The 20,633-nt window shown below is 38.9% G+C and overlaps 4 protein-coding genes across 4 annotated transcripts in view; 1 reads left to right on the forward strand and 3 right to left on the reverse strand.

Annotated features, from left to right (window-relative positions):
- Nucleotides 1–5,136, forward strand: part of LOC118405587 (calcitonin receptor-like) — a 27,776-nt gene extending 22,640 nt beyond the window's left edge. Inside the window, exons 7-11 of the mRNA XM_035805136.1 lie at nucleotides 155–285; nucleotides 1,057–1,145; nucleotides 1,654–1,789; nucleotides 2,605–2,646; nucleotides 4,213–5,136. Coding sequence (XP_035661029.1) covers nucleotides 155–285; nucleotides 1,057–1,145; nucleotides 1,654–1,789; nucleotides 2,605–2,646; nucleotides 4,213–4,344 — 530 coding nt within the window. The 3' untranslated portion in view covers nucleotides 4,345–5,136. The remainder of the gene's footprint in view (nucleotides 1–154; nucleotides 286–1,056; nucleotides 1,146–1,653; nucleotides 1,790–2,604; nucleotides 2,647–4,212) is intronic.
- Nucleotides 1–7,437, reverse strand: part of LOC118405592 — an 8,590-nt gene extending 1,153 nt beyond the window's left edge. Inside the window, exons 1-3 of the mRNA XM_035805142.1 lie at nucleotides 7,224–7,437; nucleotides 6,846–6,963; nucleotides 6,244–6,305 (exon numbers count right to left, since the gene is read on the reverse strand). Of these exons, the coding sequence (XP_035661035.1) occupies nucleotides 6,244–6,305; nucleotides 6,846–6,963; nucleotides 7,224–7,308 (265 nt within the window). The 5' untranslated portion in view covers nucleotides 7,309–7,437. The remainder of the gene's footprint in view (nucleotides 1–6,243; nucleotides 6,306–6,845; nucleotides 6,964–7,223) is intronic.
- An 806-nt stretch (nucleotides 7,438–8,243) lies between these two features.
- On the reverse strand, nucleotides 8,244–15,548 carry LOC118405588. Its single transcript, XM_035805138.1, has 4 exons — nucleotides 14,836–15,548; nucleotides 12,347–12,607; nucleotides 10,657–10,872; nucleotides 8,244–9,467 (listed from the first exon to the last, which is right to left on the reverse strand). Exons 2-4 carry the CDS (start codon nucleotides 12,590–12,592, stop codon nucleotides 8,910–8,912), a joined length of 1,020 nt encoding a protein of 339 aa, XP_035661031.1. The 5' UTR covers nucleotides 12,593–12,607; nucleotides 14,836–15,548; the 3' UTR covers nucleotides 8,244–8,909.
- A 605-nt stretch (nucleotides 15,549–16,153) lies between these two features.
- Nucleotides 16,154–20,271, reverse strand: LOC118405589. Its single transcript, XM_035805139.1, has 4 exons — nucleotides 20,210–20,271; nucleotides 18,753–19,010; nucleotides 17,952–18,167; nucleotides 16,154–17,289 (listed from the first exon to the last, which is right to left on the reverse strand). The coding sequence occupies exons 2-4, from the start codon at nucleotides 18,993–18,995 to the stop codon at nucleotides 16,738–16,740; spliced, it is 1,011 nt and encodes a 336-aa protein (XP_035661032.1). The 5' UTR covers nucleotides 18,996–19,010; nucleotides 20,210–20,271; the 3' UTR covers nucleotides 16,154–16,737.
- Nucleotides 20,272–20,633: the final 362 nt, after the last annotated feature.

Genomic DNA, 20,633 nt, shown 5'->3' on the forward strand with positions numbered 1-20,633 from the left:
AATTGTTTGTTCTATTTTGTTTGATTATTATGTACATACCTTGATGTCTAACTTTCATCAAATCTTTAAAAAATACCATCTTTCTGTAAAAGTCTTCCATGCACATTTTATAGTGTATAATGTGTTACATGATATGTTTCTCTTTTTCTTCCAGTCGTCCCGGTATGTTTTGTAGCTGCGTGGACCGTTGTTATGGCGCTGTACGATGATCACCCATGTTGGCTGGACTACAGTGAGCTGCAGTACGCATGGATCGTGTCGGGGCCAATCGTCCTGGCTCTCCTGGTATGAGACCCAAAACCTCTTTGACCAATCAATCAATCAATCAATCAATCAATCAATTAAATGAATCTTCACGTGGCCCATCAATCATATCCTTCTTGAAAGTCTATGGTACCACCTCAGTGTCACAAGACCCAATCAAAATGCACTTAATCCCAGCAAGAATAAAATTGAAGCGCTTTCCAGTGGTCAAGCCCCATAGAGAAGCTTAGAAAAAGTCTCATGAGTTCTTAATAACGCCATATGGCTAAAGGTAGTTGAACGGGTGTGTGCTTCATTCATCATTTTCATAGATTACTGAATCTCCTGGCCTGCTAGCTACTTTGACAAGTCACACACCAGGGATCCAAACATAACATTGGCAGTCGGCTTCCCAAGTCGGCTACCTTCATACCAAATACAGTTACGATCCACCCAGCTGTTCTTTAGGTATGCTGACCAAAAATATTCAGAAACACAAGCAAGACAATCTACACACACACATACACGCACACACAAACACGCACGGACACGGACACACACACACACACACACAGACATACAAACATGCCAATTTTGTGGCAATTGTGACATTAAAGTCAGTGTGAATAGGACAAAGACATCAGTGTTATATCTTCTACCATACCATTACTGTAAGCTAGTTATTCTCACGGCTTAAAATAGCATTTTCACATCTGAAATCAAATGGTTTACCGTCTATTTCTATATTCTTTTTCAAATTTCATGCATTTGTATACTTCATAGAAGCCCCTTTCATTCTTTTTCTCCTTGCAGGTAAACCTGTACGTCCTCCTGCACATTTTGGCAGTTCTAGTCACCAAGCTGAACGCAGATCAGAGACTGCCCAACTACTCAGAGCATCTGTGAGACATTTAAGATTAAGCATATCGTCACTTTACTTAACCCTTAAGCTTGTTCTGCTGAGAATTTCTTTGACAATTTAAGCTACCTAAGCTGGTTAATTAATCAGATCAGTAAAACTTGACCAATTCTGTGCTGCTGCTGTAGATTTACCTCTCCAATCAATGCGGTTTGGAAACATGGATTCAAATAGATATATGTTCTTAGTGGCAAATGTGCAGATTTTGACACTCTGGCGGAACAAACATGTGTGTTGTGGCATATTTTAGACAGATTAGTCTAGTGGTTCGGTGGACCGGGAAAAGCGTGTAAACTGCCGTTCCCAAGAGCACAGCATCGGGGCATGGCGTGTAGCAAACCCGGGACCAATTGGTTCTAGGCCCAACGCTCTAACCGTTAGGCCATACGGAAGTACTGTACCACCTTACTCTTTTATTTTAGCTATGTAGCTATTCCTATCGACTTGCAAAAAAATATGAATTTTACAATAAACTTTATACCTTTTAACAGGAAAGCTCTAAAGGCTCTGTTCGTCCTGTTACCGCTTCTCGGGCTGACCAACGTGCTGTTCTTCGTCAATCCAAAAGACGGAGGGATCGGAGAGATCATCTTCCAAGTCTTCAACGCCGTCATACAAGCTTCAGAGGTATCAAATTATTGTTAATAATAGTTCTGGAATGAGTTATACTGTAACTTCCAACACACAAAAAATAGAATTTTCGACTGAACAGCTCAAGTCCTTGTCAAGGAATGACCAATCCATTGCTGCTGTGACGTCACGTTATGCAGATAGGACACGTGACTCGGTGAGCAGTGGATCATAAGTTGCTGGAAGTCTATGGAAAGCAACGTCTCTATTCAGGGATGGTTGTAAAGCAATAGTCTGGTTCTGTGTACAAGATTTTCACTTTGTGCAATGTGACCGAGTGTCCAGGTGTCTCTATTTGTATGTGTTGGGAAACTTCTTAGGGAAATTTGGGTAAGTCCAATTTTTGTGTGTTGGAAATTACAATTCCAGAATGACTTCCACCAACACTTCGACCAATGGGCCATAGCCATGGAGACTTCATACTTTACACTCTTGACACTTGTCAATTATCTTGTAATCTAAATGTCTGTGTTCAGTAGAAGTGGTAATCTTAGGATATGTCTAATGCTATTGGGCCATCATAGAATTCAAATGTTGCAAAATAACGCATGCTTTGTTACGAAACGAATTGTCTTGTGGCGAAATGACGTTGCCCAACTGACATTGTGGCGAAACGATGTGTTACCTGTGGTAATGACACAACGTAATGTTTAATCAGAGAGAGCTTAAAAGTGTTGAACATGTCACCTGGCTATCGAAGGTGACTAAAGGTCTTAAGGACCTCTTTGTCTCAAGATTGTGTTTCCTTCGTCTTCAAAATATTAGTATCTGTTGCAAGCTTCATCTAATGTTGGCCTTTCTATACTTGACAGGGGATCTTCGTTTCCATGATCTACTGCTTCACAAATGCGGAGGTAAGGAATTAATTCATATTTACTTTAAAGGGATTTATAGTAAAAAGGGAATTCACTCTAAGTGTTTGGGGTCATTTTTCTACATTTTCTACATTCTTCATGTTGATTTGATTATATGGATGATATCCACACGTGCATCAATTTTAGGCCGTTTAAAAAAAAGGTTTTCAACCATACTCTAATCGTACAATGCAGCTTCAAAATGTGCAAATATATGCCGTGGATTGCAAAAATAAATATCGGAGAACGTACACTACTATCATAGAACGTTACAAGGTCAAAGACGATGTGCAAGAACAAAAATGAAGAATCTATTGTTGATATACTATGCCCTTTGTGTTCAGTCATTTGTGCAACCTTCCTGAGTACTAAGATTCCATACTGAAGACATAATCTTTTATTCGCAAGCTCGCATCAATTCTTGGATTCCCAGAGGATGTCATCCATATAATTGATCAAATTGACATGGCTTTGCGAGTTTAATCTAGCTTATTACACTGTACTGTAACGTAAGAATACAACATTGTTGTGCCGTAAGGACGTCCCGATATATGCGTACTTCCCACCGTCACTTGAGTTTGTCCAACTTTCCGACGAACTAGGGAAAGCGTTAGAACTCTTATGTTGCCAATACCCTTCCCTTTTTCCTCCCCGGTTTCCTTTTGGAATCCTTAAGCTTGCTTTACCATATGCTTCACAGACATCAGACATATAGACCAGAAGTATTAAGGATCGCCAGGAGGTGCCTACGCATGACGCAGATATATGTCACTTTTAGTTATCCACTAAATACTTTAACAGTCACAAATCTAAGTACATAATACCTATATAACCCCCTCCTACTAGACTCCACACATGTGCTCTCTAGGCGGTTTTTATCTCATTGGTGCTGTTCATCAATCATTCTACTATTCTGCGTCAGGTCTAGGAAAATGCTGTGCTTCCGGGTAAAGTTCTTGCAAATAGTTTGTAGACATTCATTCTGCCTTTTTTGAAGTTTCTTTGCAGCCTCTTGTCAAATGGATCCAATAAGAAAGCCGCATTTCATGTTGGCTATGACACCGTAACACATAGAATTGCTGCGAGCCGGGTGTCAAATAAATTGCATGTGTCAAAAAGTTTAGAAAAACAGGACCCAATCAGAAGGAGCGCTACACATGTACAGGAAATAGACAACGCAAAATAAGGGATATGTACACAGTCAAGGACGGATCCAATAACACTGCTGTGTTAGATAGGATATTTGTGCCCCTTGTTAGCTGATGTTCAAAAAGTCTAGGGTCGGAAGTCTGTCTGTCTGTCTCTGTGTCTATCTGTCTGTCTGTGTTTGTCAAAATCTTCTAAGGAGCATAACGGAACATAGAAATGATGGATTCCCATGATATTTAGTATCCAGGTATCTTTGTCAGAGATGTACATAATGAAATGCAAATTATGCAAATTTGGAATTAATTTCCATACTTAATGAGGAAAATCTATATATTTTGCTTGAGTTGGTCGAGTAACCGGAAACACAGGAACTATTGTGTTTTATTGCCTAATTTTTGTGTTGTTACCAATGCACAGGTTCAAACGGTGATACGGGACAAACTGGCGGTGATACAGATGAAGCAAAGCGTGTATAACAACGGCGGCACCAACGCCAAGAAAAATGACAACTCCACTGCGTCGACGACCCATGGAGGAACCCGCGTTTAAAAATAACACTACAATGGGATGTGCTAGCTTGACGTCACAACATATCAATATGGGTTCAAGGTATGAGTATGAGGCCACCTTTTAAGCAGTATTTCGGCAGCAATATACCAGTATGAATACTGGTCTGAAACTCATCTCAGCCAACTTTTGCTTTGGTCTCCTTTGGAAAAGGGTGCTCTGCCGGGCACTTAACAGGCTGTTTGAGGACTTTGAGGCATGACTCCTACATGTCCTCGTGAAACACCCTTTGGTTGTCGGAGCGATTAAAATGTGGCACGACCCGGCCCCGGGTTGATTTGAGTACTCACCGGCATGTACCCCGGTAAACTAACCAGTATGCTAGCCGGTGCAAATGCGACCAAAACATTTGAGAGACTGCAAGGCCAAGATGACAGCCAATCAGTAAAAAAGTACACCGACTTCATAAAGAATTCAGAGCAAATTCTGGTAAGATTGAGAAAAAAAAACTATTTGGCACTACTATTCAAGTCACGAACATAACGAATGCCAGCTGCAGATTGCTGCAAGTGACTTGCAACACCCGCAACACATGCATTTCCTTCCTACTGTAAATAATGTAAACCTATCTGAACAAATTGATATTTTGATTGCTAAAGATGATGTGATGTTTGTACGATTGTGAAATTTATACAGATTAAACGTGTATAAGTGATTATATGCTCTGTAATAGTATAATGCCCATACCCAAATGTTTAATGGCATCAGAATTGACATTCATAATAGTCTACATAATGTTTATTTACTGGTTATGACTTGAATGATAAGATACTAGCATTCTTCCAAAATGAAAAAAAAATTCATCTGTATTTTTAAGATTTTAGATTTGTATCAGTCATTTTCTATATTAAATATGAACATCTAATCAGCAATAATTTGCAACACAAGTAGCAGGCTATGACAAGTATGTCACTATATAATTTTTCTATTTGAATGTAATATAGCGTTTATCTATTTCTATCTTCACAGTGGTGTTTGCAGATATGTAATTATCATGTGACAAAAACACCAGATACTGTTGAAAAGGAAATGACATCTTTTGAGTTTAAGGACAGGAATTCGTCTAACTGCATTTAAACATCAAGTCAAAGTGAGATAATTTTGCAGTAGGTGGAAAGAATGGTAATCATAGTCTTCAAAGTTCACAATGGTCAAAGACAGAAAATCTGTATTGTTTGCGGTGTGATGATTTGTGTTAATGAGGAACGTAAGGTTTGAAAACATATAACATGATTAATGTCATATCAATACACTCGGAGCCTATCTAGGAAATCTGAGTGACTTTTGCCAACAAAATCTTTTGATTAAAGAAATTTGAGGAAAAAATATTCATGTCCATGTACACTTTGGGACATCACATCAATGATAATAAAAAAGAAAATTCCACTAACAAGAAGTAAAAAAAGTGTATATAGTGTATGATATTCAAGCATTGCGTGTTCCTTATGAGTAACGTTAGATGTAGATTAACATTAGTTTGTTTGTTTGTCTGTTTATGTAGCAATGATGGAGGAACACCAGTGACAAAATAAAGTATCTAATCTTCCCTTCTTGCGGAATGATGTCATAAATCCATAGCAGAGTGTTAGTATTAATAATGGGTGACTGTCAAGCTGTGTGGCACAAGGGCAACTGGCACGTTGATATGTGTATATATACACCAATAGAACTACAAGGGCTTCTACATCACTTTTTTGCACATCTTTATTCCATCGTCAGCACATTTTGCAATAGCTACCCAAAACAGGTGGAATGACAAATCATACCAATTAGGATTGTAATAATACAACAAAGTGCAAACAATACACGACTCAACTTGTAGATATGAGCCATTTGTATTTACCTAGAACAGTAGATATAAACTTAAATTTGTATATTTACCCCATCTCAATAGTTGGGACAGTGGTGTTGTCATCATGGCAGGCATCAGGGATGATATTAACCTAAATAGTTTTTAAAAAGTTAAGGAGTGAGCAAATTACATTTAAAATGACTGTTTCTACTATACAAGAATTTTCTGGTGACCTCTGATTCCTTCATATTAGATACACAAAGCACCATACATACAAAGGACTGAATTGCAACCCTCATCCGACCAATTCATTTTTACGAAGAATCTGACCATATCTGTAATGCTAGTTCACCTTTATCCGCAGGGTAACCTATATCCGTTGCTTTTAAAGAACACGTATTTAGGGGCATCAAGTAGACGGACGATAGTTTCAAACTACAGTAGTTTGACTCATTACAACTTGAAACCACCGTCCGTCTACTTGATATTACTTAATATCGTGTGGGTAAACACAACGAATATAGGTTTACCCTGTGGATAAAGGTAAGATAGCGATACTCTATTTGGACCCCATTTTGTTTTGCTCATAGAAATATTTCTGGGGGTTCTTTTTGCCATTAGTAAGATATATTTACTGTTTCACCAATCTATGAAAAAAATATTTTTACATGTTATTGTGTCATAATGGTACCTCTGCCATTGGAGTTCTCTGTAGGTCTCGGAGGTTGTCAGTGCATCTCTGCAAGCCAGTAGTATTAACATTTCTCTCAGCCCAGCCAAAGTGTCTCCACATCGCATTTTCTCAGTCACTACAAGTGTCAAAAAAACAATTCAGAACTTTGCACATGCAACTTTATAAAGATATCTCACGGAAACTTAACTTTGCCGCACACTAAAGACCAGCTAGCTTAGAAAAGACTAGTTGAATATATTGTATCTGCACCCACTCAAAGCCCCGAAACGGACACACAACCTTCTTTGCGAAGATATACGTTATACACATCATATCAACATTTAGTTACAACTCCACCCCCCTCCCCCAACAACACTGACGTTACGCTAGTATTATCTCGAAAGCTCTGTGTAACTTTGTCGTCTGGGAAACGTAAATTATCGGGTCTAATTCGTAGAGCCAACGGCATTTTCAGATCCATTTTCAACCAGCTCAGTCGGTGCCAGGAAGTTCCGAACAGAAATTCATCAAGTTTGAGTGATGAACGGACGACGTTTGCAAACTTGTCTGTTAAAGTTGATTTTCCCGCCCAGCGTGAAGTGACCCTTGCACTGTGACCTATGAACCCTCACCTTCAATGAGGTTTTTATCTCCACTATAGTAGCAAAGGTTTGTCGTTCCTACATTTGTGTTTGTGCCTTTATTCATACTATATCGACGAATGAAGGAAGGATTCTGTCAGAAAATTAATTTCACTCATCTGCTGATCTTTTGATGACAGAAAAATCTATTGTTATGTTATGTTACGGTGAGAAAAAAACAAAGTTTCGTTGAGAGTATCATGTTTGTGTCGCATGTTGGTACTGGTTTTCTAGTCTGTCTTTGGGCCTATTTCTACCTCAGGGAACTACTTTTTGTGGGTCACTGCCGTTTGTTAGTCTCTCAAATTTCTATTCTTTATCATTGCCACTGCAAGCGATAGGGTTAACGCTACACATACAACACACATGTACAGGGCGGGGGCACGGTTTAGATCATTCAATGCAAACCCTTACCATTACGCTAGATGGCGCCTCTGACTGGGATACCTGTAAGGCCCAGAAAAGTACTGCGTCCAGTTACGGTCCTGCAAAAATTACGGCTTCTGTAGCTTATGATTCTTTTATCCCACTTTTAGATTTGGCCTAAGTAATGAAACAAGTTCAGTTTAACAATGTGAAACTGAAATGCATAAGGACACCGATATTTTCATTATGTTATATCAAGAATGAAACGGGTAATCATTAATCAAACGTGTAATCGAACACAGCATTTTCCTCAACAAATTCGCTTCATGTTTCAAACGCGGGCACTGGTAGAGAACAAATTATTTTTTTTGCTCAAAAAAGAAGACACAGGAAGAAGATTTTTGAAACAACATCATTTATTTGTGGTCAAATCCTCCAAAATACGTCACATGCATAATTCAATATGCAATAAAAGGAACTTTGACAGGACAGGTCAATACGCATACATGTACCATGTTATACCAGCTAGATAATCCGAAACAGTCTCGAAAAACAAATTACCAATAGCTATAATTAAAAAGATGGTACATGGAGAGTCAGTAAGAACATCTTTCCAGTTTGTTATGTCTTTTGTGCCAATACATTAAGTATAATAAATCACGTAATCCAGAGGATTGTATTGTTATTGATGTGACAGCTAGTGTAGATATTTGTATGGTGTTTTACATGCATATTTCTAATGCAAAAATAATCTGTGGGCCGATATACAATAAAAGATTGGTCGTTATGCTAAAAATTAACATGAGCATACTTGTCACAAAGCTGTACAACAATCCTTCTTGTTTTCCCACCTCACCCGAATCTCTTGTTTAGTACCTATTTTGTACAGAACGAAAAGAATCCTTACATGAAGCAAAAAAAGGGAATGTAGATTTCACGTCAAATCAACTTACGGCCAATATAATAGACATGAACCATATGTCAACGGTTCTTGGTGTGTACAGAAATTATGATCGTAACTAAAATTTCTTGCAAAGAAAACACTAACTGCTCATCACACTAACACCCTAGTGCTTTACTCATCGTCAGATTTCAGGACAATCTTTGACAAAGTGTAAGATTCCCTGTATTTTTCCTCCTCTTTCAATCCCTCGATGCCATTGCAAAATGCCTTAATCTCATCTTCGAAGTCATGATCAGTCACTAAGATCAAAAATACAATTTGCCCGTCAACCTCCTTGCATGCCCTCTGCATGTGTTTGATGATGTGACATTTGATAAGCTCAGCATCTTTGCAGTTTATATCAATAGTGCAGACTGCTGCCCTATCAGAATCAAAATCATGGCCAAAACTTATGCTTTTGATTGGCTTGTTCTTATCAACAAACATACAGAGCTCTTCCTCTGCTAAATCGGCTAGGTTTTCTTTGCACATGGTGTAAGATTCCATGTCAGCAAAGAAGACGCCGTTGGTGAGGATGTTCTGTCCGACGGCGGCATGTGAGTGGAGTAGCTGCCGCATGTGGCGTTGCTGGTAGGGGACCACGGTTGAGAGCGGAAGGTCGTCTATCCCTGGTACAGTCAGGAGCGTGTCTCGCAGAGTCTTCGCATTACCCTCGAAGGCAACGTAAACCTGCAACATACAGAAGGCGTTAGAATTTTTTCGCGACGCCTCCTGGGCGAGCCTAATTTACGTTTCGGGGCCGATTTGACTGTCTCTCAGAAAAACGCTAGCGCTTCTCAAAACATCGTTTTTCGTACAATTCAATCTTTCCGATAGAAAGGAGTGTCTTGTCGCTGACACTTTCTGTAGAAATGGTATTTTTGTTAAAACCATCGATAAAATGAAATCTTCACAAAAAAAATGCTAATTTGGGGGCATTCTTTACAGGCCGCTACACGGAAAAAACGAATTTTCATGGGATAATGAATAATATGGCAATGAAGGTCAAGATGTAGTGACCTCTTTCACACTTTCGAGTGCGCATGTGCAGAGGCTGAGGAATTGTGGGTAATACGTCAAATGTGAAAGTCCTTGGCAGTTCGTCTCGACCATTGTCTCGATTTACATAACAATGTCCAGACTTGCTTTGTTTATGTCTCGGGGGCCTTCATCTCCGACATATTACCCACAATTCATGTGACTGCACATGCGTACTCGGGAGTATAAAAAAGCTTATTAGCGTGGAGGTCAACCTAAGATGATGATGATGATGACGACTGGTTTATTCAAAAACAATTCACATACACATGTCTCTGATGGCAGCCAAAAGGCTGCATTGACAGGCATGTTTACATTTACAATCGGAACAAAATCTGTTAAAAACTATTTACAACATGTCATCATTAAACAAGAATGTTTACCGAATAGCACCATTAAGCACTTAAAAAAACTAATCACTTAAAGTCATCATTTAGCAAGGAAGTCATGTAGTAAATCGGACTAAGGCCATGTTGATTCGATTATATTGATGACATCTTCGTGCTCATCAATTTCCGTCAGTTTCCAGAAAAAAGGACCAATTTGGACCATACTGTAAATTGTACAAAAAAATGATTAGTGACGATTCCTATATGGAGTAAAACTGAATCATTTCCCATGCCTGCGTTTAGTAATACTAAACAAGAACAATGATGCATACAGTAAGAAAGTACAACTAAACAGGAGAAAATAAACTGTTTCATAGCTGTAACGATGCTACTATCATTACATTTCGTCTCTGCAAAGCAGTGGTCAAACAGATGTCAGTATTGGGTCAGCTATGATTTATCATATCATGGATACATTTTGCCCGATTCAACAGCAAATAAACGTAACTTACAGTTTTGCAAATCTCCTCTGTGGTGGTTCCCTCTGGGTACTTGTGGACCGTAGTTCGGATGTGTTTTATTTCTAACTCGCGTTTTGCAAAGTCGATGATGTGCTGGTACATCATTTGGTACACGTTCTTATCCCGCCATGTTTCCGCCACCCGTATGTCACTGATTAACCCGGCTTCGCCATCCTCATCCACTAGACTCAGCATCGCAAAGCCGATCTGAAGAGGTAAGACAAGATTCAAAATATTGTTATCCAATCACAGAATAGCTAGCTATGACGTCATAATGTACGGCCAATCACGCACACCTGGAATGATGGGAATGGATGCGGTTCTTGCCATAACATAGCTTGCTATATGACACAAAACACTCGTTCTCGTTGGAATGTAAAAAATGGCATTCTTTGGTCGAAAACTAAATCGGCTTTATTTTCAGTGAAAAGTACCTGGTTATTTAGGAAAATTCCTCTTTTAACCATAGCCAATAAATGGCGACTTATTGTTTTCGGTCCCTTTGGTAATGTTTTACAGGCCAGGTAACGTTTGTTACAACAGTAGACTTTACCTTGTTTTCTTCGAAAGGACTTACCTTATTGACTACATCATTTAGGTATAAGTGGACGTCCCTATGGACGTTTAAGAAGTGGGCAGATTTTTACACCTGGTCAAATAGAAAGCTTAGACGGCATCGAACAATGGTAACTTTTTACAGTCATTTCTGTACAATACTTTGTTCAGCAAGGTGGGATACAAATGACAGTCAACAACCCTTTTTTGTTTCTTTAGAAAGCCAGAAAAACTGTACGGCGTCACAAAAACGGTCATTTCTAGTCTTATACGTGGATAATATAACCGTGGCAACCATCGTACTCGTGGTGGTAACGTTTGTTACCAAATTTGGCGACAGGCATAAAATTAAACCACCTCACACAGCCTCCAAAATCAGTGACAGTAGCGATCTGACGTGATCGGGCAAAGGGCCTGGGTAGCCGGTTCTATTTGCCGAAGAATTATCCAGTGAACTATTTGAATTCTTCGTGTCTTCTCAGGCGACAACCAATTTTTAGGGGGTGAAATCCCACCCGTGGCTATTATAATCTTCCAAGCCATCAACCAATATGAATGTTGTGGTGCATCTTTTGTAAAACATTACAGGGATTGTTTAAAAACGAAGGAACCAGTGATTTTGTCTAAAATTTGCTGCATAGCAAGTCGCAAAGACAGGCGACAGCATTTTTTACATTTAAATGAGAACGAGCCAAAAGTAAATGACCAACTCTTGCTAAAGTGTTTACGGTGACATAACGCCTAGTCAGTGACCTACAAACGCAGAATAAACCACTGACTGAGCGAAAAGCAGGTCCTTTGATCCATTATTGATGGAATGATATCTTTGGGTCTTATTTTACGTACAACATACAGCTGCTAACAAGTCATATGTTATAGGCCATTATTACATTTCCCTCCCCTTAATGGAAGAGGAATGTTTGTTTTCCTGGTACCAAGTTGGAATATAACCTCTTGGAGGTTGACCTTGAAAATTAGGGAAAAGGTGTAATATTTTTCCTTCTATAATCAATAAATAGAACATTTTACCGTTTAGACAGCATGTGTCAGCTATGTTTAAAAAGTCATTTGTTAGAACAAGAATTCATAATCTAGCAGTGAAATACAAGAAGAAAGTTCCTTTTACCAGTTCACTTTCTATTTCAGCCACAAACATGAAGGTGGATTCGTCGTCTTCTCCTCCTTTTCCTTCCTCTTCTTCTTCTTCTTCTTCTTCGAGCTCCTCTTGCTCCTCAAAGGCGTCATCCAGAGCGTCTTCAAGATCGTCGAACTCCTTGTTCTTCATGTCGTCTTCATGAACCTTGATTTTGAGGATGTTTTCCTCGTCTTCATACTCAGCGAACCGGATTGTGACGCCTTCGACGGATGCCATTTTTCTATTGATCACCTGTGTGAAAAATAGTAAAATAGTCGTTAATTTTCAAATTCACGCCCAAAAGATAACCATCAGAACACATATGGAACAATGATGATATTAAGCAAAGTTGATCCTATTACGAGGGGCCTTCAAAAACTAATGCCATTGGTTTTATAACAGGCTCATTTTGTCATCGAATGAGTCGAAATTTGACACAAATGTAAAGACATATATCCTAATGGGATTAAAATATTTAAATTTGTTCGAAATTTCCAAATGTTCGAAAGACAATTATATACCACACAATGTACGCTCCAAATCCAAGACAACTTGTCCAACCACAAGTTGTCTTAGAAGTCGTACATGTCATGTAATCTATTACAAAGGTTGTTTGAAGCCCTACAATTGTCATAATAGAATTTGCATGCAGAATATAACAACAGTCAACTAGCTGACAGGAAACCACTATCCCTGTACATAAACGGGAGGAAAAATCACGTGACGGATAATTACTATTATCATATAGCCAGAGGACGTGGACCAATGAGAAGGCTCCATTTCATGTTGGTTATGACGCCGTAACAGATGGAAAATCATTAACAGCCGTGCATTAATAAACTACTAGTATTGATTTCAACCAATCAGAAGGACAGACCCACAAGACTGTAGCCAATCAAAATGAGATATAGAGTAATCGTGGCCAATGAAAAGTGTGATTACATCAGCCCAGTAGAGAAGTACAAGGGACATTGCAGGGGGGGGGGGGGGGGTATCCTTCTGCTAACATCAATAGCGTGTTTCTTTCTTCTAAGAAAATCTTAACCGTCTTTAGATAACACAAATAGAACTACAATATATGAAAAGATACAATGTATTTCAATCTAAGTCGAACATAAACGGAACGACTGAAAACAGAATGTTTACGCCCCGCCCCACTGTAAGTGGAACAATCCACAATGACAGCCATATTTTTCGAAGCTTCGCACTCCATCTTACGAAACTTTGTACGAAAATTCTGCATTATGCAGCAGTTTTACAACCAAGAAATCTCAGAGACAGATTTAGAGTCATTGTTTGAGTTACGGTAAGCTGAGGCTTGTGGAGACACACAGGAACCAGCGGAAGTTGAATACCAGGGCAGGGGAGAACCATTGGCGGCAAAGGAAAATAGAAAGCGATCCCAATAAGGTTACCTTGAGGATACTTTTGTTGTTTGTAACATAACGAATCGGCTTTGCTGCTAAGCTGCATTGTTGGTTCGCTTGTTTCTAGAAATACTATAAAATTCTTTTACTTATTAAATATTGTTTCATTTTGTAAAGCCTTGCAACAGAAATACAGTTGAGATATGTACATAATTACACAGTTCAAATTCACTCGACAAATGAAGGAATCCGTTATTATAGAATTAACACAGACGTCAGAGTTTGTCTTTGATCTGAAAAGTCAAGTTGTCACCTACAATTCTCATGGACCTGTACGACATAGTATTGAATATGTATGACACATTATTGAATAAAGGACGTATGTGTTATAACAAGGAATTTGTCTCTTTTGTATGGGTCAGTTTAGATGGGCCAGGATGGGCCTCGCTCACTCGGTGATTTTATTCGGCGGTTATGGCAAAGGACCAGGCGTTATGACACCATATACACCGAGGAACAGGCGGGTCATTAACCCTTAATTGTAATAGTCTGAAAATACACAACTAGTAGGGGGGGGGGGGGCGACCAGACAGTTTGATCAAGCACTACATTCTACGGTTATATACTATATTTCAGGCTTGAATTCGATAGAAACAGAATCATTTTAAAGTAACAAAGTGAAACTATCGCATCTTCGCTAACAAATGAGAAAAGAACGAAAACGTTATGTAAAATCGAAACCCTCCTGGCTAAGTACTCCATTCTTACATACCATTATCAACCATTTATGTGTTACATTCAATAAAACAGAATACAACCCCATTTTAGCTGCCGAGTACTGTCCTCTACTTTGCTATTTGAGACTCATTAGCTATAATATGTTTGGATATCAGGCTACAATATAAGGCCCAACGGCTTTAGATTCAAAAGAATTCAGAGCAACAGGTATAACGATGACCTGCAAATACACCTGTTTGCAAAAGAATAGCTACGCAAAGGTAAAACATAAATAAACGGTTCAAGAATATCTATAACGTATCCTTGTCATTTTCTTTATGGAAAAAAATAAAAGACTAAAGAACTGTGCTACGAAACGAAGAACTGTGTTCTTACCTTCTTTCGCTTCGAATGGCTTGTCTGTAAGAAGTCTCACTCACTCTACTATATATATAAATATGTATATGCTTGTCTGTAATATAGGTCTTCTTGACGCATCACACAGCAGCCAGGTGTCACAATGCGCAATGTGAAGTAAAAGCAATTTAAGAAATAGGAAAATAGGAAATTTATTTTTAAATAATGTTTGCATTAGCAAGAAGTACAGAAATACGTACTTTTCTTTAATGCTTTACTGTTTTGTAATTATTGCTGAATGAATATGATGGGGACTATTTTCTTTTGCGTCGTGATATGTAAGCATTGGGTAGGACAGTAAACCGGTAAAACAACTTCTACTCACTTGATATCCTGCGGCCATTGGGTATAGGTAGAAAGGAAGGCAGACAATTCAGAAAGGCACAAACAGAAGGCACAAGCAGAAGTGTCCTCTAATTCAAAAAGAAGTACGGGTAGATAAAACTCCACTGTAAACTAGCCTAAGAGTTCCACGACCCCATACCTTCGCCAAATGATTTCAACCTTTGATCCATTCTGCTTCTTGTCAGCACCCCACCCCCTACCGAGCTATGAAACGCTAGGATATGGTATAGGCGGGTCAGCAATTAAGGGTAACAAGAAATGGGGCCTTTTCATGGGTGAAGTGAGGAAGGTCATATAAAGTGCACTTCCAAAGGACACAACGTCGGGGGCACGGAAAGTATCGAACTCGGGACGTCTAGATTCCGAGCCGAACACTCTACCCACACGACACCATTTGTTTTTGTTGCTTGCACTCTAGAAATTTCTCATTACCTCCATGAAATTTCAAGAACGGCTGGGTGGATTGGTTTCATACTTGGTGTGTTGGTAGGGTGTGATGGAATATGGAAATGATTAGATTTCGGGCTCCCTAGCGGCTTCCCTTGGTACTACATTGCAACTTCCGGTTTTGCTATCTCGTGTTCTGAACGCGCTATGGTCACGTTTTTTACGTGTTAGATAGCTCTTGTGCTCAGGAAGAAGTGACATGAGTTTGGGCCCCCTATCGGCTAGTTTTAGGACAGCAGGGGCATTTTTGTGAAAAACATCTGAAGAGGATAACTCGAGAAGGGAACGTTAACAACGGATTTTCATGATTTTTGGGAATTTTATACGTGTGACATGTATACGTTAGGCAATGTTGAACATCGCCATGCATAAATCATGTAAATGTGTAAGCATAAACTTGACAAAAGCTCTCAATATTTCATGGAGGTATGAGGTCGCCAAACTCTAGTTACTTATTTGTCTTTAAATAGCTAAGACAACAACGTAAAAGAAAACACCAGTCTCATTAATGATTTTGCAAGGCTTTACACTCTGCACGGTATTGACTTTCACCATCCTCAGCGCAACAAAAATGAATGAACATACTTGGCACAAAGCTATTGTACACAATTGAATCCCTCTTGTTTTCCCACCTCACCCGTACCTCTTGCTTATTGCCCATTTTGTACAGAACGAAAAGAATCCGTACGAAAAGCAAAAAAGAGAATTAAGATTTTACATCAAATCAACTTAGGCTTAATAGACATGAATCATATGTCTTGGTGTGTACATTTCCGGAAATTGTGATCGTACCTAAATTTCTTGCAAACACTAAAGGTGGTATCTCACTGCACTTGGGGCACCGGTGCGGCACTGCGGGGTTCGTATATGACTAAAATGGATTTCAGAGATAAAGAACAAATTTTCTTACGTTTGGTGTATTTTGTTGTCTTCTAAGTCATACATTTACGTATTACGCAATATCTGAATTATAAAAAAATCGGCGAAATAACACGACAGTGCCACAGTGAAAGAACCCCGCAGTGCCGCACGAGTTCCCCAACTGCAATGAGATACCACTTTAACTCATTACACTAACACTCTAGTGCTTTACTCATCGTCAGACTTCAGGACAATCTTCGACAAAGTGTTACATTCTCTGTATCTTTGCTCCTCTTTCAATCCCTCGATCCCATTACAAAATGCCTTAATCTCATCTTCGAAGTCAGTCGCTAAGATCAGAAATACAACTGGCCCGTCAACTTCCTTGCACGCCCGCTGCATGTGTTTGATGATGTGGCATTTGATAAGCTCAACATCTTTACAATTTACATCAATGGTGCAAACGGCTGCCCTATCAGAATCAAAATCGCTGCCAAAACTTAGGCTTTTGATTGGCTTCTTCTTATCAACAAACATACAGAGCTCTTCCTCTGCTAAATCAGCTAGATTTTCTTTGCACAGGGTGTAAGAAGCACCGTCAGCAAAGAAGACGCCGTTGGTGAGGATGTTCTGTCCGACGGCGGCATGTGAGTGGAGTAGTTGCCGCATGTGGCGTTGCTGGTAGGGGACTACGGTGGATAGCGGGAGGTCTTCTATCCCTGGCACAGACAGGAGCGTGTCTCGCAGAGTCTTCGCATTACCCTCGAAGGCAACGTAAACCTGAAACATACACAAGGCATTCAGAGTTGTTTTGGGGCCAATTTGACTGTCTCTCAGCGCTAGCGCTTCTCAAAACATCGTTTTTGGATTCAATGTTTCCGATAGAGAAGGGTGCCTTGTCGCTGACCGACAGACTCAGTTGACATTTTTCATGTAGAAATATTATTTTTGTTAAAAAATATCAATAAAATGAAATTTTGACAAAGAAATTCCTAGTTATTGGGCATTTTTTACAATTTCCGTCATTTTCCAGAAAAAAAGTTTTGGACCATACTTAAATCATACAAAAATGTGATCACTGAAGATTCTTATGATGAGTAAAACTGAATCATTCTCTAATGCCTGCGTTGGATAACACCAAATAACAAAAAAATATAGAAATAGCAATAACAATACATTAAAAAAAGTAAAAAAAAAACCAAACAGGTGAAATTACAAACTAGTATAACACAGATAAACCGATACATAGATGTAACTTTGCCTCTACAAAACGCGGTCAAACAGATGTCAGTATTGGGTTAGCTATAATCTATTGTATGAAAACTATGATGGATACATTTTTTTCAACATTTTTATTAATAAAAACAAGTTTACAATATAAAACATCTCAGACTTACGTGGATACATTTTGCCCCAATCAACAGCAAATAAAAGGAACTTACAGTTTTGCAAATCTCCTCTGTGATGGTTTCATCTGGGTACTTGTGGACCGTAGTTCGGATGTGTTTTATCTCTAACTCACGTTTTGCAAAGTCGATGATATGCTGGTACATCATTTGGTACACGTTCTTATCCCGCCACGTTTCAGCCACTCGTATGTCACTGATCAAACCGGCTTCGCCTTCGTCATCCACTAGACTCAGCATCGCAAAGCCGATCTGAAGAGGTAAGACAAGATTCAAAATGTCGTTATCCAATCACAGAATAGTCAACCATTACGTCATAATGTACGACCAATCACGCACACATGTAGGAATGATGCGAAGGGATGCGGTTCTCCACATAACATTGCTTGCTATGTGGCACAAAAGTAAATGACCAACTCTCGCTAAAGTGTTAAAGGTGACATAAAACCTAGTCAGTGACCTACAAATACAGAATAAACCATTGAATGAGCGAAGAGCAGGTTCTTGGTCCATTATTGATGAAAGGATGTCTATGGGTCTTCTTGAACGTAAAGGATAACAGCTGCTAACAAGTCATATGTTATAGGACATTATTACATTTCCCTCCCCTAAAGGGAAGAGAAATGTTTGTTTTCCTGGTACAATGTTGGAATATAATCTCTTGGTGGTTGACCTTAAAAACTGTGGAAAATGTGTAATATTTTTTTTTTCTTCTACAGACAACAAATAGAACGTTTACCGTTCAGACAGCTTTTGTACATAGTCAGATATGCTGTGATTTGGTACAACAAGAATTCATCATCTAGCAGTGAAATACAAGAAGAAAGTTCCTTTTACCAGTTCACTTTCTATTTCAGCCACAAACATGAAGGTGGATTCGTCGTCTTCTCCTCCTTTTCCTTCCTCTTCTTCTTCTTCTTCTTCGAGCTCCTCTTGCTCCTCAAAGGCGTCATCCAGAGCGTCTTCAAGATCGTCGAACTCCTTGTTCTTCATGTCGTCGTCATGAACCTTGATTTTGAGGATGTTTTCCTCGTCTTCATACTCAGCGAACCGGATTGCGACGCCTTCGACGGATGCCATGTTTCTGTTGATCGTCTGTGTGGAAAATAGTAAAATAGTCGTTAATTTTCAAACTCACGCCCAAATATAACCATCAGTACACCTATGGAAAAGTTGATCCTATTACGAGGGGCCCTCAAAAAGTAATGACATTGGTTTTATAACAGGCTCATTTTGTCATCAAATGAGTTAAAATTTAGGACAAATGTAAAGACATATAATTAATCGAGATTAAATATTCAAATTTCTTATTCAAGTGTCGATGAGTGACTGAATTGAGTTCAATATGAGAAAATCTAGTTGACAAAAAACAAACCCATTTCCGTTTGTTCGAAAGACAATAGCACATACGAAGCACTGTATGCTCCACATCCAAGACAACTCGTCGCAAAAAAAGTTGTCTTAGAAGTCGTACATGTCATGTGATTTACAAAGGTTGTCTGAAGCCCTACAAATGCTATAGTAGACTTTGCATGTAGAATATAACAGAAGTCGTTTATAAGTCAACTAGCTGACAGGGAAACGATCCCCCCACCCCCAGTAAATAAACGGGGACCGAGAATCACTATTGTAATAGTCTGAAAAGTCACAGCTAGGAAGGGGGTGGGGTGGGGTGGGGTGAAAAGATAGTTTGATCAAGCGATACATTCTACGGTTACATACTATATTGCAGGCTTGAATTTGATCGAAACAGCAAATCCTTATATTTTAACTAACTTCAATTATAACGTACAGTAACAAAGTAAAACTATTGCATCTTCGCGAACGAATGAGAAAAAAAAACCAAAACGTTGTGTAAAATCGAAACCTTCCTGGATAAGTAAGTACACCATTTTCATATACACTTACACCTAACACCTGATTTCAACCATGTATGTACTACATTCAATAAAACAGTATAGTATAGAATCCAGGCCTATTTCAGCTGCCGACTACTTCACTCCTCTTTGCTATTTGCAGCGACTCTTTAGCTAATATGTTTCAATACAAGGCTACAATATTCATGTAAGGCCCAACTTCTATAGATTCAAGAGAATTCAAAGCAACAGTTTTAATGACCGAAAATTACTAACACGTACAAATATACCTGCTTGAAAAAGAATAGGAAGGTGCCAAACTACGCAAAGATAAAACATAAATAAACGGTTTAAGAATATCTATAACGCATCCTTGTCATCTTTATAGAAAAAAGATTAAAGAATTGTGCTACGAAACGAAGAACTGTGTGTTCTTACCTTCTTTCGCTTCGAATGGCTTGTCTGTAAGTAGTCTGTACTCAGCTATGCTTGTCTGTAATATACGCTTTCTTGTCGCATCACACAGCAGTCAGGCGTCACAATGCGCAACATCAAGTAGAAAACAATTTAAAAAAGGGAAAATAAATACTTAAAAAAATGTTTGCAAGAGCAACAAGTACGGAAATATATATTTTTCTTTCATGCTTTGCTGTTTTGTAATTTTTGCTGAATGAATATGATGGGAACTATTTTCTTTTGCGTCGTGATATGTAAGCATTGGCAATGTGTACTGACGGTAAACCGGTAAAACAACTTCTGCTTCCTGCTGCAATTGGACATGGGTAGAAAGGAAGGCAGACAACACACAAAGGAACATCGACGCGTATATCACAAATCTAAAGGCACAAGCAGAAGTCCCCAC

Source organism: Branchiostoma floridae, chromosome 18 (assembly GCF_000003815.2).
Source record: "Branchiostoma floridae strain S238N-H82 chromosome 18, Bfl_VNyyK, whole genome shotgun sequence".
NCBI classification, from domain to species: Eukaryota; Metazoa; Chordata; class Leptocardii; order Amphioxiformes; family Branchiostomatidae; genus Branchiostoma; species Branchiostoma floridae.